The sequence below is a fragment of the Miniopterus schreibersii genome (genome assembly GCF_964146895.1).
Source record: "Miniopterus schreibersii genome assembly, chromosome: 14".
In the NCBI taxonomy this organism is placed as follows: Eukaryota; Metazoa; Chordata; class Mammalia; order Chiroptera; family Miniopteridae; genus Miniopterus; species Miniopterus schreibersii.
The window spans coordinates 32354355-32373385 of record NC_138114.1 but is presented as its reverse complement, the minus strand read 5'-3'; the positions used below and the strand labels follow the sequence as shown (position 1 = coordinate 32373385).

The 19031-nt window shown below is 39.3% G+C and overlaps 1 protein-coding gene across 1 annotated transcript; it reads right to left on the bottom strand.

Annotated features, from left to right (window-relative positions):
* Window positions 1-375: 375 nt before the first annotated feature.
* Window positions 376-18602, bottom strand: LIPM (lipase family member M). The gene is made up of 9 exons (XM_081158616.1): window positions 18441-18602; window positions 15420-15537; window positions 9922-10120; window positions 8960-9069; window positions 6408-6544; window positions 6122-6268; window positions 4742-4813; window positions 3467-3538; window positions 376-919 (listed from the first exon to the last, which is right to left on the bottom strand). The coding sequence occupies exons 1-9, from the start codon at window positions 18585-18587 to the stop codon at window positions 650-652; spliced, it is 1272 nt and encodes a 423-aa protein (XP_081014742.1). The 5' UTR covers window positions 18588-18602; the 3' UTR covers window positions 376-649.
* Between the last annotated feature and the right edge of the window lie 429 nt (window positions 18603-19031).

The following is a 19031-nucleotide window of genomic DNA, read 5'->3' as shown; positions in this document are numbered from 1 at the left end:
TCTCCTCTGAGATTCAACTATACAACTTGGCCCATTTGAAGATGCTTAAAATATATTTATCCATACTGCACATTGATTTTTGTTTTTGTTTATTTATCTATTTTTTGGTTAAAGCAGCTTGGCTTTCTGAGGTAATGCTATGTCTCTATGGCAATAAGGTGAAAGTATCTAATTTATTTTGTGTAAGTTAACAACAGTCCAGACATTCAAGACTTCTCTCTCGTCCCAATTTGTCATTTTACTTTATTGTTCCAAAATATGGCTTGTAGAAAAATAAATACATGTTTTAGGGAAGTTTACCTGAATGACATAGTGGATATAGATAATTTCTAGCTCTTCCAATAAAATTGTCTATAGATAATTTCTAGCTCTCGAATAAAACCTACCCTTCAAATGGTAAACTATATAATAGCACATGAAACCTATGTTCAGCCAATAAGTAGTTCAATTAGCTAAAAATTTTGTCAGTTTTAGTGCCAAAAGCAGGAAATCTGAAAGAATATATAGTAAACCTCTGCCTTCCCTTCTCCACCTCCCTTCTACTGATAGGATAGGTTTCCAGTTCTGGAAATCCTTAAAACCCTCTGTTCATGGACCCCAGCCCCGTCGTCCACGAGGTTTTCCCTAAGACTTGTCAGTACCAGATGCTTCACAGTCTGAGCTCACACATTCCCTGGGAAAAGCTGGTCTCCTCCTTTTCCATCATATATATGATTTCATTATATAGACGCTGAGGAGCATCCAACCCCCAGATGAAATCCACGTGCGCCCATTCAGGAATGTTCTTATGGTAGATGAGGTTGTTCATTTCAGAGAGCAGAGATTTCACATCATCTGGATTTGAAAGCCAGTCCTGACCTCCAGTCCACATTGCCGTAGGGACTGTCATGTCTCCAACTTTGTACCTTATAGGAGTTGGCTAGGGAAAAAAAAAAAGCTGTTAACCGTAGATTACATTTGGACTTCCAAGCTCATAATTTACATTCCAAATAAATATATTAAATTTGCCACGTGTTGTGATGAAATATGCCAAACAGATCTGCATTTAGAGTTTTTGTTCCAGCACCTACTTGAAGGTAAAATTTACTGAACCTCACTGAATCTCAGTTTCTTCATCTGTGAAGTAGGGGTATCTGTAATCACTTACTAGGTTAAATGAGAACACATGTAAATTGCCTACCACTTTAAGCATTAATTTTCAATTCTTTCTCTTCCTATTAATAAATATTTTACACATAAATTTCCTTTAAAAAGATAATTTCACAGACGTTTCATGAGGCCAGAGTTAGAGATATTCTACAGAGAAAGGCAAGAGAATGGAACCCACTGAGAAGGCCTCTGCTCTGGATCTTCCCAGAGGTTTTTCTATAACAGAAAACCCTTGAAGCAGGCCCAGCTTGTTTGTCTTCAAAATCATGGGAAAGTCAATGGCACTGGAACTCAGGTAGTTTGAACCAAGAGAAGGTGTAAATTAGATCCCTGCTCTAGTCCCCCATCCTAGAAGAAGGGTGTCTAGGATTCTTAATTCTTGAGAACTTCTCTTATTCAAACAGTGCTACAAAATCAGACTGGTTGCACCCGGAACTTCCCACAGAAATGTTGAGGCCCATCTCTTACTTAGAAAATCCACCCTGGAGCCTATGCTTCCAATTCAGCCAGCCCCTGTTCCACTTTGTGACTTTCTAAAAATTTGGAGTTATAACGTGTGATATTGCAACGTATAAGAAATCTCCCTTTGGTCTTCATCTCATTTCTGGCACAGAGCTCCTATAATCCTTAGTTAAGGATTTTGAGATGAGATCATCCTTGGTTAGGGTCGCCCTAAATTAAATGGCAAGTGTTCTTTGAAGGAAAGAGTAAAAGACAGAGGAGAAAGCCATGTGAAGATGTAGGCAGAGGTTGAGAGGTTGGAGTGATGTATCTACAAACCAAGGATCACCAAGGACTACAAGCAACCAACCACCAGAAGCTAATAGAGAGGCATGAGGCATGGGGCAGATTCTCAGAGACTTGGAAGAACCAACCCTATTCAAACCCTGATTTTTAGACTTTTGGCCTCCAGAACTATGAAAGAATAAATTTCTACTGTTTTAGTCACCACCATTACGCCCTCCCCCCTCCCAAAAGAACCCACCTTTGGAAATTTACTAAGTGATGAGAGACATAAAGGTGTCTTTTGTTATGTTAATGAATGAACTGGAAACAGATCCAGGCTCCTCTTTAGCAGAGTCAAACCGGTGATTAGAGGATTGGGACTTTTTGTCCCACACCCCCACACCTCTCAGGAAGGGACAGGGCTGAAGACTGGGTTCAATCGCCAATGGCTAATGTTTTAATCAATCATACCTATGTAATTAAGTCTATGATATGAGACTTTCAAAAATTTACCTGTGTCTATTTAGCTCCTCAGGCTTTAAATTTGTATGGTCAATATTTGTTTACCTTCACACACAAGCTAACTAATAATCGTCAGGGAAGATTTTATGCTCAGAAAAGTATAACATCAACTTCTGATTCTACACAACATTTGTTTTTATTCTATAGCACTGACTACCCATTTTCTTAAATTATTTTCTTAAATTATTTTCAAAAATGTTTTTTACTTGCGAATTACAGAATCGTCATAAATGTGACCAGGGAGAACTCTTCAGGGTGATCTAGTCCAATAATTTTTAAAGCTAAGGAAACTGAGGCCTGAAGAATCAGAGCGGCCTATCCATGATGACACAAGAGTATAGTGCAGAGGCAAGACAAACACAGTGATCCTCACTCACCAATTAACACTCTTTTTCTTTATGCAGCAAGCTTTTTAAAATCGAGTTATAAGATTGTATTATACTGTGAAGTGATGATCACAGTAAGTTTAGTTAACACCCATCACAACACAGTTACAAATTTTTTTGCTTGTAATAAGAACTTTTAAGATCTACTCTCAGCAACTTTCAAAAATACAATACAGTATTATCAAGTATCGTCACCATGTGGTCCATTATATCTTATGACTTATTTCTATTATAACTGAAGTTTGTGCCTTTTGACTCCCTGCACCCATCTCCCACCTCCACCCCCTCACCCCTGTCTCTGGTATCCACAGATTAATGTTCTTTGTTTTGTACCATAGAAACCTCACCCCTGCCACCCTCACTGGTGGTTTTTTGGTTTAGATCCAAGGAGGATTCTTCTAGCAGTAGCCACCACAGACCATGCTCTTCCCTTCACTAAGCCTTCCTCATCTTGCTCCTAAGGAGCCCAGTGCCTCCCTCACGAAACTCTCCAGAAAGTTCTCCTACCCCCTTGTCAAAGCAGCCGGCCTCCTGGCTGAGCTGTGAGCTGCCCCATTTTCAAATGGAGTCAAACCCAAACTATTTTCCGCTCGCATTCTCTTATTTTATTCCCGTCTCCATGATAGACTGCCGTTGGAACTGCCCTCTCGTGCACTTTGAAAGGGTGGCATTGATTTCTTTACCTGATTGCCTTTCTCCAGATTTTTGGTCTCGCTCCCCCAGTCAAATGCCCGGAGTTCCCCAGAATTCGCTGCCTAAAAGGAAACAAACATTCACATGGTATATTCCAGGGCAGCGTGGGCAAGAGAGAGAGAGGAGGGGTGGAAATGTGCCACCAGGCCTGCAAACGGGGGGACGCAGAGAGCAAAGGCTGAGGCTGAGGTCCCGCTGGATTAGGATGGCCCAGGCGAGCGCAGAGGCGAGGACGGGAGCCGGGCACGGCTGCAGAACTACTTGGCCACCGTGGTACCCGGCCCCAGAAAGGGCACCCCCCCAGGCGTCTTCTCGGTGGGTATTCTGCACAGCTCCAGGCTCCAGAGGGAAAGCTCTCCCCGTCACTGGGAGACGTGTTGACACTTAATCCAACTCAGAATTATAAAATCTCTCTCCCTCTCAGTCTCTCTCTCTCAAACACACACACACACACACACACACACACACACACACACACACACTAATGACCATACAAGAAAAATTTCACTAGACTCTAAATTGCTAGAAAAACAGAAGACAGGTAGCACCAATGTTTCTGATTTATAGATGCCATCACTATTCTTAAAACTCTCTGCTTGAGGTAAAAGCCCTCATTTTTGTTAACAAAGTGGTATTTTTAACAGATGAGAATCCAAGGTTACTTATGCTCTAGCTCTGCCCTTGTATCCATCCTAATTTCCGCCGTCAATCAGGCTCACTGTATAGTATCACCTAGAATGAGCAATATTATTAACATGATTAGGTTCAGTGCGTCTTCCTTGGTGAAAGGATAATCAGCATTCGCATTGTCCTTGACTCCATTCTGAGCGTCTCACTTCAGCCCCGCCTCCTTTAGTTCGTGTGACTGGTGACCAAGACGTCCCCTCAGGTGTTGCAGGTGCGGTCTTCCCCTCCTGTGAGACCTCTTTGGGTCATTAGGTCCTGCTTTAGCATTTTTGTTACTATTTGACTGTGCTGCAAGAGGAGCCAAAAATGATCTTCTCCAGCCTCATGTTGAGGTGGCTAAAGACAGAGAAAGGCCTCACCGGGACCATCCGAATTCACAGTTTTAATGTCCACTAAAGACCTCCGTGGGCCCATCCTTTCCTCCCATCTCCTGAAAAGTGTCAATATTCTAGATCACATTTCATCTTGTAATAAATGTGAAATAATCCCTGGTCTGCCAAAAGGGAGTTCTTTGACTAGTCCAGACAAAATTCACAAAGACACTTACTTAGGGTAAAGTACAAATTCAACATTCTTACCTGGCTCCAGTGCAGGATATTTTGCACAGATGTTCCGGCAGGAGAGTGAGCAACGTATACATTTGCCCGGCTCTGTAACAAAGCATGAGTGGTTTGTGGGACATGGAAAAACTCACAACATACGCACTTTGTCAAGATCAGATCTCCAGGTGTCAGACTAAGAAGTGGAAACAGCATTAAATTGTCAGCCATTACCCATGAAACAGTAATATGCACAAGCGCATAAATAAACAAGCCTCTGAATGTATTTCTGAGCACCTATAGTTTTCATCTGAAGATTGCTTCTCATTGGGTATCTGAATTTTTTTTTTAAATCTTAGTACAGTAATTAAGGATGAAGTCTCTAGAACTGGCCTATATTCAAATCCTAGCTCTGCCATTTAATTTTTAAGTGGACATGGGGGTTATTTAATCCACTAACTCTCAGGATCCTAATCTGTATAGTGGGGAAGTTGATAATATCTGTCTTATAGGATTGTTAGCCTGGCACATATAAATGTTTATCAATTGGTAACTATTAATCATATTATTTTAAAAAATAAGAAAAAGACTCTTCAGGAATTAAAGATGTGTTCTTCCAACTGTCGGGGCTGCTGCTGGCCAATAGCCCTCTGCTGTGGGGCCTCTTTGTGGGATTGTCCCAGGCGCAGAGAACTGTCTTGCCCAATGTATCACCTAGTACTGGTGTCATCTGCATCAAATGACTGGTTGATGTGAGGACATAAACACCCAGCCCTCTCACCCTCACTTGGGACAGCGCTGAAGGGTCATCCCAACTTCACCAATCCCTGTTGGATCAACCAAGTTTCCCATTAAGAGTGCATCACAGCTTTTTTTTTTTTTTTTTAATGTACCCAATCCTGTTTCATTCCCTTCTCTAGGTGGTATACCAAGCGCATAACCAAAAATCACTCTACTCACTAATCTCCATCTCAGAGTATGCTTCCTCAGAATTCATTCAGTGTCACCCACCAACTGGTAGCTATGCCTAAGCCAAACTGAAACTCCCAGACACCCTATCAAAGGACTTAAACTACAAAAGGAAGGACCCAAATAGAAAGAAGAGGTGGATACTGCATGGCGGTTCTCTGACTACTGGGTTCGGATCACCTTTTTTCATCTGCTAATTGACTATATAAAGTTACTTTCATATCTCTTCCATCTATAATCTGTGAAGTTAACATCTACCAATGCCCTTACATTAATTAACCTGACCTTAACCCACATTAAAGCATTTCCCATATATTAGTATAACCTGGAGAAAACTGAGATTACATTTCTCTCTAAGTCTTTACTGGCAGTAGCTCACCTTCAAAGAGTGAGACTAATAGCTTCTAGCTTTGCTTTGGGAAACTGAGAATTTACTAGGTTCTCACTTACCATGTTCATGTTTTTTGTGTTAAATCCTCCCAGAAGTAAAATGATATTGCTGCAGATCTGATCAATAATCATCTGGCCACAAAGGTAAATATAAAACTGGCGGAGGAATCTGGTCTGGTACAGAAATTCTTTCCTGCCAAACAATCCCTGTAAAAATAAGAAACAAGATAGTAGTCATTACATTACAGTGCAAAAGAAGTGGCTCTAATTGAAAAGTGCAAATCTTACCTTCCTGGGCGGGAAGACTCTTGTACATAGACAAAGAATTTTCTGAGGAGTCACATACCTTGATCATCATATCTGGCAGCAACAGAAATTTGGTCCCAGGGCTTTTCGCATGTTTAATAGTAGCTATGGGTGCTAAGGCAAAATATAGTTTTATTTTCTGAGCCAGCTCTGGCATGGTGGAAAATGCAATAAAGCCTGCAAGAGAAGGAATTGTCAGTGTGGATACTGGATAGCCTAGAACTGATAAAATGATTATTTTACTTTTGTCAAGATATTTCAGTAATTACTTGTGATTAAATCTTAACTTTCCCATGAAATTATAAGTTCCTTGAGGGGAAAAAACAACAACAGTGAAGACTCCTTTGTGTTCCCTCTGACATTTAGCTTATTTGATGTCCATTAGTGGGTTCTCATTGAATTACTGAATTAAATTATTGAGGCCCATAATATGGACTTTGAGACTTTGATACATATATATATATATATGCATCAAATATACATATTGAGAGGTAACTATTTGCTAGACATTTTGCTGGTGATATTTATGGTTCTCACCTCACTCAATTCTCAAACTTTTATGCAGTATTTTTAAATAAATCTCTATAGTAAAAAAAAAAAAAATTAGAGAAATTGCCTTGTTTATTGATAACAAAGGTGTTCTGTAAAATAATGGGTAGAGCAATGTTTTGCTGGGGTTTTTCTGATCCCTAATTGTTCTGGAACCCAAATTGTAATGTAACATGGTAAACAAGTTGTCTAGTGAACTGGATTCCAACTCTTATTTTTGCCATCAATGTGGTATGGTGCCCTAGTTAAGTCACTATGTGTCTTCATTTCTATACCTATAAAATAGAGTCAAATTACCCAAGTTACCACTGTACAAGCATAAGCTCTGTGGAATCTTTGGGAGAAAAAGGCAATTGTATAAAGCCAGGGCATAGTCATTATATTAGAAATACTATGTGTCTATTTCAAAAGAGCCTGTATACTGTCTGTCTAGGCTGATATTTGCAGGTTGGGAAGAGGGAAACTGGGTAGGAAAAAAACACACTGGAATCACATGACTTCTGTCTAATTCCCAGAAGATGTGTGAAATTTTAAGAAAGACTGACTCCTTCCCTTCTTTTCTCTTCATGTGATTAGATTTGCCAGCCAAGTGCAAAGGCAGGCAGAAAAGTGATCTGGTATTAGCTCTTGCTCTCCCAACCATACCATCAGTAAAACTGGGTTGAAAAACTTTAAAATACATTACTATATTCCAGTCTAATTCTGACTGTGTAGAACTCCCCTCAAATGTCAAGATCTGGGAACTCTGGATCACCTCTCCCATCAAAACCTCTCTTTATGTAAAGCAACTTTGAGTTCTCCGTATTAATAGCTCCATGGTTGACTAATAGAATAATACTATGCTTTTTTGGCCACTTCCTTCTTCCCAGAGTAACATTTAGCCTCATCTTTAGCACCTTTGTCTTCATGTCAAGTTGAACAATTTTAGGATAGAGAAAAAAATTTTAAGACCTCTAGAAATTAGAGTAGGAGCAGGCATAACACTTAAACTTTCTTTCTGTGAAGTATGTGGTGAGACATAGCATCAGTAGGATCAGTTAATGTTATTGAAAAATCCAGAAAGGAAAATGTGAAAGTCAGTCTCTTTTCACTCACTGGAGAGCATCAATTGAAAAATGAACCAACTGAACTTGTGCCCTGAGTTCCCGTGAGTGCTCACCTGTCTCCTTAGAATCCCTTACCCTGGCCTTCAACTTTGGGTTTAGCTCAGGGTGAAGGCAAAGAGCTCTTCTCAGTCCCTTCTAGAGAGCCTTCTCCTCATGACACACACTGTGCCCCTCCTGATTTTCCTTCTTTCTAAGCCAAGCACATTTTTCCTGTTGACATTGATCTAATATAAGGCCAGGATAGCCTGCCTCTCCTCCCATCTTCCCAAGAAGGTGATCCATATCTTCTGGGGCCATGAGTTAAGGTTTCTCACAAATTCATCAAAAGCCAAAGGACACTAACATGTAATTGCAGACATTGTCATTAGAAGGCGAAAAAAGAGGGACTTGAGTAAACTCCTTCATCAGTTCTGTATATAGTGTGATGAAAATACTTAGTGTCTACTGATTGCCTTTTATGTGCCAGACACTGAACTCAGTGTTTCATTCATTCAAAGCACTTATTGAGTGCATACTATGGGCCAGGAACTGCTCTCACAGTTGTGTTTTAGACAAAATCCCTGCCTTCACAAAGCTCATATAAATAATCTTATTGAATGGCCCATCACCTCTAACACCCCTAAGAAGGAGCTATTATCCCCATTTTATAGATGAGAAAACTGAGGCCAGAGAGGTTAAATAATTTGTTCAGTGACATTTACCTAAGAGGTGGTAGAACCAGCATTTGAATACATATCTATCTGACTCCAAAGCTTTTGCTCTAGCTACCATACCAGAGGCCTTCCTTAATTCCATTCCCACTTCCTGTAGCTCTTGGAGTCACTGAAGAGGGTAAGGCCAGAGGAGTGAAGTGTGAGATGATGGATCCCAGGCATAGCTGCACACCATATGCTCACATTTCTCCTGAGTATACAAACCTGCTTTCCTTTGAACCTACCCATAGTGGTGCCCTGTGAATAGCCGACATAATAGATCTTTTCCTGGCCCGTTTTCTGCAAAATAAAGTTTATGACTGCAGGAAGGTCAAACCTAGCCATCTCATCATAACTACAAGGGGAAAAGACAAAGTTATATGAAAAATTATAATCAGAAACAAACAAAAACAGCCCCCCTGGTTTACAAATAAACCCTTGAGTTGTCAGCCCCAAGAGTTTGTTACTATGGCCCTCATAACAGTCACAATGGATTTGTTTCAAACTTGTGATGAATAGGTGTCTCTGAAGTGACAGGCTGTTAGCAAACTGCTATTTTCTGCAGATGTTACAGAGAACTAATCATCTTCAATGAATATTTACTGAGCACACTACCCACCTTCTAGTAGAGGTGTCCTGTTATTCTGTTAGCAGAACAGCACTGGGTCATGCAGATTCATTTATATGAAAAATATTAAAGATGTTTCTTTGATGAAATGGATAAAGAACAGGTTGAATGTCCATAGATAATTTAAATAAAAATATTAAAAATCTTTTGTAAGAGTGTGAGAGATGTGCTAATCAAATGGATAGTCCCTAAGGCCTAATAGTTTTCATATATTTTTAATGTTGTCTGGTCTCATCTGCCCCTGGGGGTAATAGTCCTTGTCATAACTCACAGAAGAGTTAGTCCTACGACACCCATCTATAAGAAAATGAACATACACTGGTCTCATTCCAGTCTCAACCTGACACCAACCATCATTCTCACCACATTAATCAGGCCCAATCCTTTACTTGGGGAATTCAATTTCCCCCACTACTTCCCCAAAATAATCACTAGTCAGTTAAGACAATTGGGGGATACCATATCAGGATATTGATGGGCCAACCAAAGAAAATTTCCCAAATACTAGACACCATAATTTTTTACCGAGTTCTTCCAAAGACATCCAGGTCCACCTCCTTTCTCAATATTTTCATATACCTGAAAGCCCAGAACTCATCTTGGTCTATGGAGAGGGTCTTGTGTTTTCGAGACCATGTGTTTCCCCTGCTGTTCCCCAGCCACACGTCAAAACCAGCATCTGCCAGAATGAATCCCAGGCTGTTGTTGGGAAGGTTGGAAATCCAGTTGCTAGCATCTCCAAGTAGGCCATGCTGCAATAACACCACAGGCCTGGAACCTACAAAAAAGAGAATTCAACTGTGGGAAATGTTCTCTACCTTTTTTGTTATCTCCTGTTGGTGAGGGTGTGAAGGAAAGGTAATCTTTGTACACTATGAGTGGGAAAGTAATTGGTACATCCATTAGGGAAAACAATATGGAGGCTCCTAAAAAAAAAATTAAAAATGGAACTCCTATGATCCAGCAATCCCACTTCTGTGAAGTCAGTGTTATATATACATATATATCAATCACACTTCAATTAAGTGACAAAGGGTGTGGATTCTGCTTTTTCTCAAGGCTTTGGCCAACCCTCTGTTTTCTTAGAGTGTATAAATAAAGCCCTGTGTTTTAATTTTTTATCTAGTCTTTCTTTACAGCTTACAGAAGTCTGTTTTGGGAGAGAAAGGACTGCTTAGAGGCAACTGTGAGAATCCACAGATGTCCACAGTAAATATACACATTCCTGTTTAAAGGGAGAGGTAGCACAGAAATGAGGGGAAGAAGCTGGAGAAGCTGGAGATTTATACTGCCTCAGACCCCTCCCTTTCCCATGCTCCCCTTTCTCAAGAGAAGTGATGCTCCACAGTTTTCTCCCCCTGATCTCTTTGTTCTGTTTTCCCTCCCCATCCTTATAAAAACCTTTGCCTGCATTGAGATAAAGAAGATGGATTTTTGAGGACAGGAGTTTCCCATGTTCTCAAGATCACAGCACTTGAATAAACCTCTTTCCTTTCTCACCAGCATCTGTCTCACGAGTTTCGCTTTGTTGCATCAGACAACTGAACCTGGGTTTGGTTAAATATACAGGGTGTCCCAAAAAAATGTATATACACTTAAACAGCTGATAGCTCAATTTTGAAAATGAAATGTATTTTAATAAACATTGCCTTTATAATTATTGAAAATGTGTGTATACATTTTGGGGGAACAGCCTATATATATATATATATAAGATATTATTGACATATTAAGACATATTACTGACATACTAAATTATACTAAATAAAATGAGTCAGAAAGAGAAAGACAAATACTGTATGATCTCACTTATATGAGGAATAAGTTTAATTCATAGGAACAGAGAGTAGAAGAGTAGTTACCAGGGACTGATGGGTGGAGGAAATCGTGAGATGCTGGTAAAAGGATAAAAGTCTTCAGCTCTAAGATGAATAAGTTCTGGAGCTCCAGTATATAGCATGGTGACTATAGGTAATAATATTATGTTGTATACTTGAAATTTGCTAGGAGAATAGGTCTTAAGCTTTCTCTCTCTCTCTCTCTCCTCTCTCTCTCTCTCACACACACACAAGGTAAACTAAGTGAGACTATGATGTGTTAATTAACCTGAAATAATTATTGTGCAGTGCATACAAATATCACATAATTACATTGTACATTTTAAATATATACAAATTTGTCAATTATACATCAATAAAGCTTTGAAAAGACCAAAAAAAAAAAAAAAGTGAGCTAATATTGTCAATATAGGAATAAGCCATCATCATGTGCTTCGTAATCTGCTGCACTGGGATAAACACAGCTTCATTTCTGTGGTATTTCTGCCAACATGTATAAACTGAATCTCATTATGAAGATGTATCAGACAAGCCAAATTGAAGAATATGGCATAAAATAACTGTCCAAAACTCTTCAAAAATGTCAAAGTCAAAAATACCAAAGAAAACCTGAGGAATTTTTTCAGCTTAGAAAGTAGACAAAGAGACAACCAGATATGGTATTTGATACTGGATTAGATTATTAATGATGGGTGGTGGTTATAAGTGACTTTGGCACAACTAACAAAATCTGAATATGGGCTATGGATTAGATACAAATATCAATCAGTGTTAGTATGTGTGAAAGGGATCAGGATATTTTCCCTACCCCCTCCAAATATGTCACTTTGGAATAAGAATTATTTTGTGCTGAAGGCATTTTAATTCCTGAAATCCCTTGTCTGCCTAAAAACAGGGACTCCCAAAAGGACTCAATTGTCATAAATTTCCTCCCCTGAAGCAACTTTAATCTCTTTTTACAGAGGAGAAATTAGCACCACAACCTGACAAACATTGTCACAAACTATCTTACCGGCTATCTATTTTCCCAAGGACCCTTTATCTTTCCACAGTCATTTGCTTTTCCTTAAGTGCTCTTTCTCCCTCTCCCCCATCCTTACCCAGTTAGGTTTATAGATCCCCCAAATCTACCCACCCTTCTGAGTTACTTATCTCTGAGTGCTCCCCTGTATAAGTGTGATACACCTGCTAATAAACCTCCGCTTATTTTCCTCTTATTAATCAGTCTTTAGTTAGGCTGATTTACAGGGCTCCAGTGGGAGAACCTCAGATGAGTAGGAGAAAAAGTTCTTTTCCCTCCCTAACATTAAGAAATATTCAGGGGTTAATGGGCATGATGTCTCAAACTTAATATCAAAGATATTTGGAAAAATAATATGAGACAAAGAAGGATGTACATGGGGCAAAATGTAATTCACAGTTGGTAAATCAGGGCAAAGGGTATGTGGTAGTTTCTTGTACAATTTTCTGTACATTTGAAATTATATTAAAATACAATTTATAAAAATACCAGTAGGGGATAAAGGATTAAGGGCATTAGAAATTCTAACATGATAAATAAATTAAGATAAACATTATTTTGGACATTAGCAAGTAATACTGAAAGATTAATACAACGTTGCATCTTTCAGGGGCAAAAACATTATGCTTTTGATAGGATTTACGAGAGCTAGACCCAATCCTGAATGTAATGTCCACAACACAGTACCTGGTTTAGAGGAAGAGAAGCTTTGCTGCTGCTGTTACTAGAGCTATAATTTTCAAAGGCAGTTATTCTCTGAGCTTCAGTGTCCTAATGAACAAAGCAGTGATAATTCAATGCCTACCTCACAGTTTGGAAGGTTAATTGAGATACTGTACATTAAGCATTCAGCAAGCTGCCTGACCTCTTATAAGATGGTAGATCCTCTTATTCATTGAACTGATTCCATATGCAGGCTCCCTATAGGCAGAGGCCTTTCATTTTATGAATGAGGCAAATGTAAACTTTATGAATTCCATTTGCCTCATTTTATTCCTCTGGGAAAGGGACATGAGGGCTGCTAATACAGGGCCAGGAAGACAAAACTGAGTTATTTTAGGTTTTCCTTTATATCTGGTCATTGTGTTCATCCTCTTAGTTCTCAAGGAGAGGACCTCGATATGATGTGATCAAACCAAGGGGGATCAATGTTGCCCTTTAAATCCTTAGGACATTTCCCATGGCTGGGGCCAGCTTGACCCGACCTGGCAGAAGTTTGTACTCACTTAGTGAGAGAACTGACTTATAAATGATCCGTATCGTTTCAAATAACCCCTAAAGTCATGAATGTTCATTTAAATTGTAGCCCAAAAGTGAATGTGTAAGCGCTACTTTCAAAAGGCTGTCATATCTTAGGATGGCCCGGCCTATTTTCTCTCTTGATGTAACTATATAAAGCGGACAATGATTATCTGATGAAGGAAGATTTTTAAAAGGCTTCTGTCACAAACTTATAGACATTTTAGTTGTTTTCAGTATGAATTTCATTGGTGTCTTTTTGAAGAGATGTTGAGAACTCTTGCCTTCCTTTAGTGCTCAGAGATTTCCTCCTTTCAGAGGCCAATGGAAGCTGCAGGAACAACAGCAGCCACTGGAGGGGAGTATTTTGCACAGACTGGACCAGAAAAGCTGTCACCTTGAACGCCAAGCTCTTCCTTGGGCAATGAGTGAACCATGTAAACAAACAGGAGGTGAGAAAACAAATTCCCATGAATAGGAGCTGCAGGCATCTCCCTTGAGCTTAGGAAATACCACAGTCACTTGATTGCTTGGCATAGCCTGTGCCTTGCTTACCCTCAAGGGTTAATGCAAAGTTATCTGTGTCTCCAGGTTATTAATTTATTCATTCCACATATACTTATTGGTACCTACAATGTGTGGTTAGTACTCTTTTAGGCACTAGTAATAGCCTTGAACAAAATAGATAAAGTTCTTGCTCCCAACGAGTTTATATTCTGGTTGGGGAGAAACAGATAAACAGACAGGCAAATATCTACAGATCAGGTGGTGTTAAGTGCTATAAGAAAAATTAAGCACCATAAGGGGCTAGCCCTCAACAGGTGGCAAGGGGTTGCTATATTGAGTAGGGTGGTCATGGAAATAATGTGATAGAGGAGTTCTGAAAGAAGGGCCAGTGCCAACTGTAGATATCTGATGAAATACTGTTCCACAGGGAGAACTGTAAGTTCAAAGGCACTGAGGTGGGAGCATGCTGGACATACATAAGGTACAGCTGTGAAGTTGGTATTTTTTAAAAAGCTGGTTTGCAAAAGGTTGCACAAGTGTAAATTAGACTACAACAGAACCCTGAAGCTTCTTTACACCAAAGGCCAGTAGCATTTGCCCAGCATCTGCTGGACCTAGTTAAGAACAAGGGCTATGGTGTCCCACAGGTCTTTATTTGAGCGCAGGTTTTGCAACATACCAGCAAGTGCTAGCATAGACTTTCTGGGCAAGTTTCTTAACCTCTCCGTGAGTGGCAGTTTCTTATAATTATTGTGAAAGTTACATGAGACTAATGCAAATAAAGCACTTAGCATTTTACCTGGCATCTAGAAAGAACACAATGAGAAATTATATCATCTGGACTCATGACAGGTGGTGTGGTTGCTGCTATAAACATAGAGCTAGAGTATTAAAAAGAAGAGAGCCAAATAGAGATGAAGGATGGGCACAATTTGATGTGTAATGAAGGTGAATTTTTTAAAAGCCAGCAATTGTTCAAAATCCCTATGTTGAAAAGGGGATGTTATATGAACTATGGAAACATGTACCAAAAATTTAAAATGTACATATAGTGCCTGATTCTAAAAGACCACAGTGAAGATCTCGGCAACATCTTAGATATTTAAAATGCTGTCTGGTTGGGGAATATAGAGTGTGCAGGGCTTGGTCTGGTCTTTTCAAGAGAACATTAATGGATATTCTTGATTATCTGTATGGGAGGGGTTTGGAAAATGGGTTTAACTGCTAGAAGAGATCAAGAAATAGACTTTTCTTAAGGTCTTTTTTGAAAAGTAAACACTATGTTTATTTGGAATAAGTGGAGGTGGGGTGGTGGTGAGGGGCATTGAGGGGAAACTGAAGTCATGTTTTTGGCCTGAGCAATGGGCTCCAGTCAATACCCGTAACCCAGACTCCCTTTTACACGTTCATATCACTAAGAAGTCATTACTGTAGGAAGGCTGCCATCCTGGGCTGACTTAGGGTAAACATACCTGTCTTCTTGCTTTGCACGAGGCCTTGCGGAATTCTGTTCACGGAAAGGATGTACCCATCTTCTGTTGTCACTTCATACTCCTCGCAGGCATAGCCTTTATGTTGGATGATTTCGCTCTACAGAAAAAGCACAGTTTCTTTTGAGTTCAGTTCTGTAAGGCTATGTTCGCAATTATCCCAAAGTAAAAAGTAGATTTATTGATGCTGAAAGACATAAATATAAAACTCCTTTCTTTATTAAATCATGTTACCTCAGAAAAATTAGCCAACCCTCTGCAGTTCTCATTTTCTTTATCTTCTATATGGAGACTTGACTAAAACCATGGCTCTCCAAGTCTCCACCCTGGCCCCAAACAGCAGCAGCCCTTGGGCACTTGTTAGAAATACAAATGATCAGTTTCCAGCCAAACCTACTGAATTGGTCATTGTGAGGATGAGGCCCAGAATTTGTTTGAACAAGCTCGTGAGGAAATTCCTGATATTTAAGAACCACCGGACCAGGACACTGATTCCAAAACCTGGGTGTGTATCACAATTGTCTGAGGCGCTTAAACATACAGGTTCTTGGGCTGGGATCAGGTAATTCTAATGCAGGTGTTGTCTTATGAAAACACCTGACCATGCATTTCCTCACTTTCTTTTCAGCTCTACAACCACAGACTTAAGAGCAGTAGTTCTTAACATTTTTAGGTCAAGGATCTCTCAGTGAATTTGAGGGGTTTCAGATTTCTTGTTACCTATGTATGACCCATGGTTAAGGACCCTTATTGTATACAGTTGCTACACGTAGAAACTCTGTAAAATATGAAGCTGCAGAGATCTCCTAAAGTATTCTCACTGTTCTTGCCATTGTGATCATTTAGAGAAGGAAGGAATTATTTCCACCAGCTGCTCCTTTAAAAGGAACAAAAGAGAAAGCTGGGTGTCAAATGCCCACAGTGGTATATAAGGCAAAAGGGCATATTAGTTAAGAGAAAGGCCCTAGGGTCTCATTGCTTGAGTTTTAATCCTGGCTCTCACACTAAAACACAAATTAGCTATATGATGTTGGGAAACTTACTTAACCTATTCCTATTCTTCAGTTTATTTGGGAATTAGGTACACTAATGATTTATACTCCATGGCCTTATTGTAAGAAATAAAAAAATATAAAGCACATATAACACCAACTGGGTTACCTGGCGTATAGTGGATACTAAATGAACATTAGCTACTACAATAATTAAAAATCACCCCACTCTTTCAAATAACTCCTATTTATCTTTCAGACTTCATGTTAAAAAAACTTTTCTTCAGAAAAACTTTCCTAAATTGCCTGGGTTAAGTTCCCCCTATTTTATGTTTTCTTCTTTGATTTCACTGTTCTTGTAATTAGTAATGGAGTGTCTCTCTTCCCTACTGATTGTAAGCTTCATAAGTAAGGAGTCTGATATTCTTAGACCTCTCTGTAACCTCATTGCATAGCATAGTCGCAAGGGCCTAAAAAGTGTTCAGTTAACACTTACTAAGAAATTACATAAATAAGTCAATTGTATACCAAAATATAGGATAGATTATATCCATATAAATCAGTATGCAGTCAAACACATTCAGAACTTGAATCACATTATTCTATTTCATTTAATTTATACGAGCAATCATATGAATTTCCTATTTTGCTTTGTCTCTCCATGCATAAGTGCTCCATGTCAGAATCCACTTCAGGAGTTTTAGGGCTCCTGAAACTCCAACAGTATGTTGGTGCTGTGCAGACATGGTGGGTGAGGCCCAGGGAGATTGCCTCCGCCTACAGCTAAAGAGATTCCCTCCACCCAGTAACCCAGAGGAATTTGTGTGGGACCTTCTCTGGGCCAGAGGATGGCTCCTGAAGATCTACGTCAATTTGCTAACTATCTGGACAAACCACCAAAAGACAGTCAATCTTTAGAATGATCAAAAGAAACCTGATATTTAGCATCATGTAGATTCAAAATATTTCTATGACCTGTCAGAGTTATAGAATCTATTCAAAGGAGGCTTCTGTAAAAAAGATCTTAAATATGTATTCAGGGATGTTAAATCTATGAGAAATCTATGGATCGTGAACACTACACACAATCATCTCACTCCTCTGGAAGTAGCCTCTACCTCTCACAAGGAGGGTTTATTACATGCTGGTTACAATTATATGTTCAGGCAAGCCTGCTTATAAATTACAGCTCTACCACCTACTGGTGGCGTGGCCTAATTTAAGTTGCTTAACTTCTTTAATCTCAGTTCCTTGATTTTAAAAATGAGGATGATCATATCTATTGTATAGGGCAGTGGGGATTAAGTGAAATTATTATTTCTGCAGCTTTCATTACAATATCTGCTATGGGATATGTGTTATTATCATATGGCAGACATTATTAAAACTTAACCAAGAATTTGAAAGTAGGCCAAAAAAAATGGTCTGGGATACCTAAAGAGATGTCACTTCATTCCTGAATTTTACTCACAGGAGGCCCTCTTCAGCAGTCTTTAGGGTTCATTTATTTATTGTCTGTCAACAGAGTTACCAGTCCAAAATAAGATAGCAAGAATACATTAGAATGGTGCAGGAAGCTACTAGAAGTGGGTGCCCTGATACTAAGGAGTAGGGGATAACACCTTATAATATGGGAGAAAGTAGAAAAAGAATTAAAAGTGCAGACAAAATGGAAATACTTGAGGGTCTGTGCTTGGCCTAAGATACTACAATGATTTATCTGCTCATAGAATCTAAAAATTCAAGAAAGAGTTAAATTATGTTTGAAGCCCAAAAGGATCAAGTCATTCTCCCAAGTTTACTGAATTTGTTTGAGGAGAACCCAGTCTACCCACACCCAGTTTTTCAGTTTAGGACTTTCCTGAACAATATGCTAATTTGTGCCTGCTCAGCTAGCAAAAATCACCACCATATATAAATATAATACACAATGCAGGTGCTACACAGATGCAAACACTAACATGGAAGGCACTCCATTCCCCTCAAAACATTACTGAAAATCCAAACTTACAATATTCATGAACGCTTCTGGGTCCACATCTTTCGTCGGCATACGTACTGAGTTCACATTTCTTTGGAACAAATGCGCCACCAGAATCAGAAGCCACATCTCAGTTCTGTGTGAAATAATCCATTCTCTTGACAAGATTTTTGACATGGTCCAACATCTGCATTTATGTTTTCCTGGCAATATAACAACTAATTCTAAAGTCAGAAGGATCTGTAGGTTTAAAAACACGTATATTCCAGCTGTAATTCCTTCCCGAAATTCTGGAGCAAATTAAATAAGCTCAGTTGACAGGAATGAAAGAACACCAAGCTGGAATGGAAACATTGCCTAGGATGTCCCAACACCATCTGGCTCCTCCCACTGCCTCACACAACTTGCAGTCACCAATCCTTTAACTTGAAGGTGTGTAGAACTTTCTTTGATGCCACCTGGAGTTATGTGCATAAGATACAGCCCATAAAAATCCCTGTGCTTCACCATCAGGTAATAAGGGGCCTAGGGGAGCATCTTCATCTTTTTTCTTAGTTTTTATCTTTCTTTGATAGGTAGAAAAATGTAGAGTCTGCAGAAAATATTACAAGTTTTTATAGT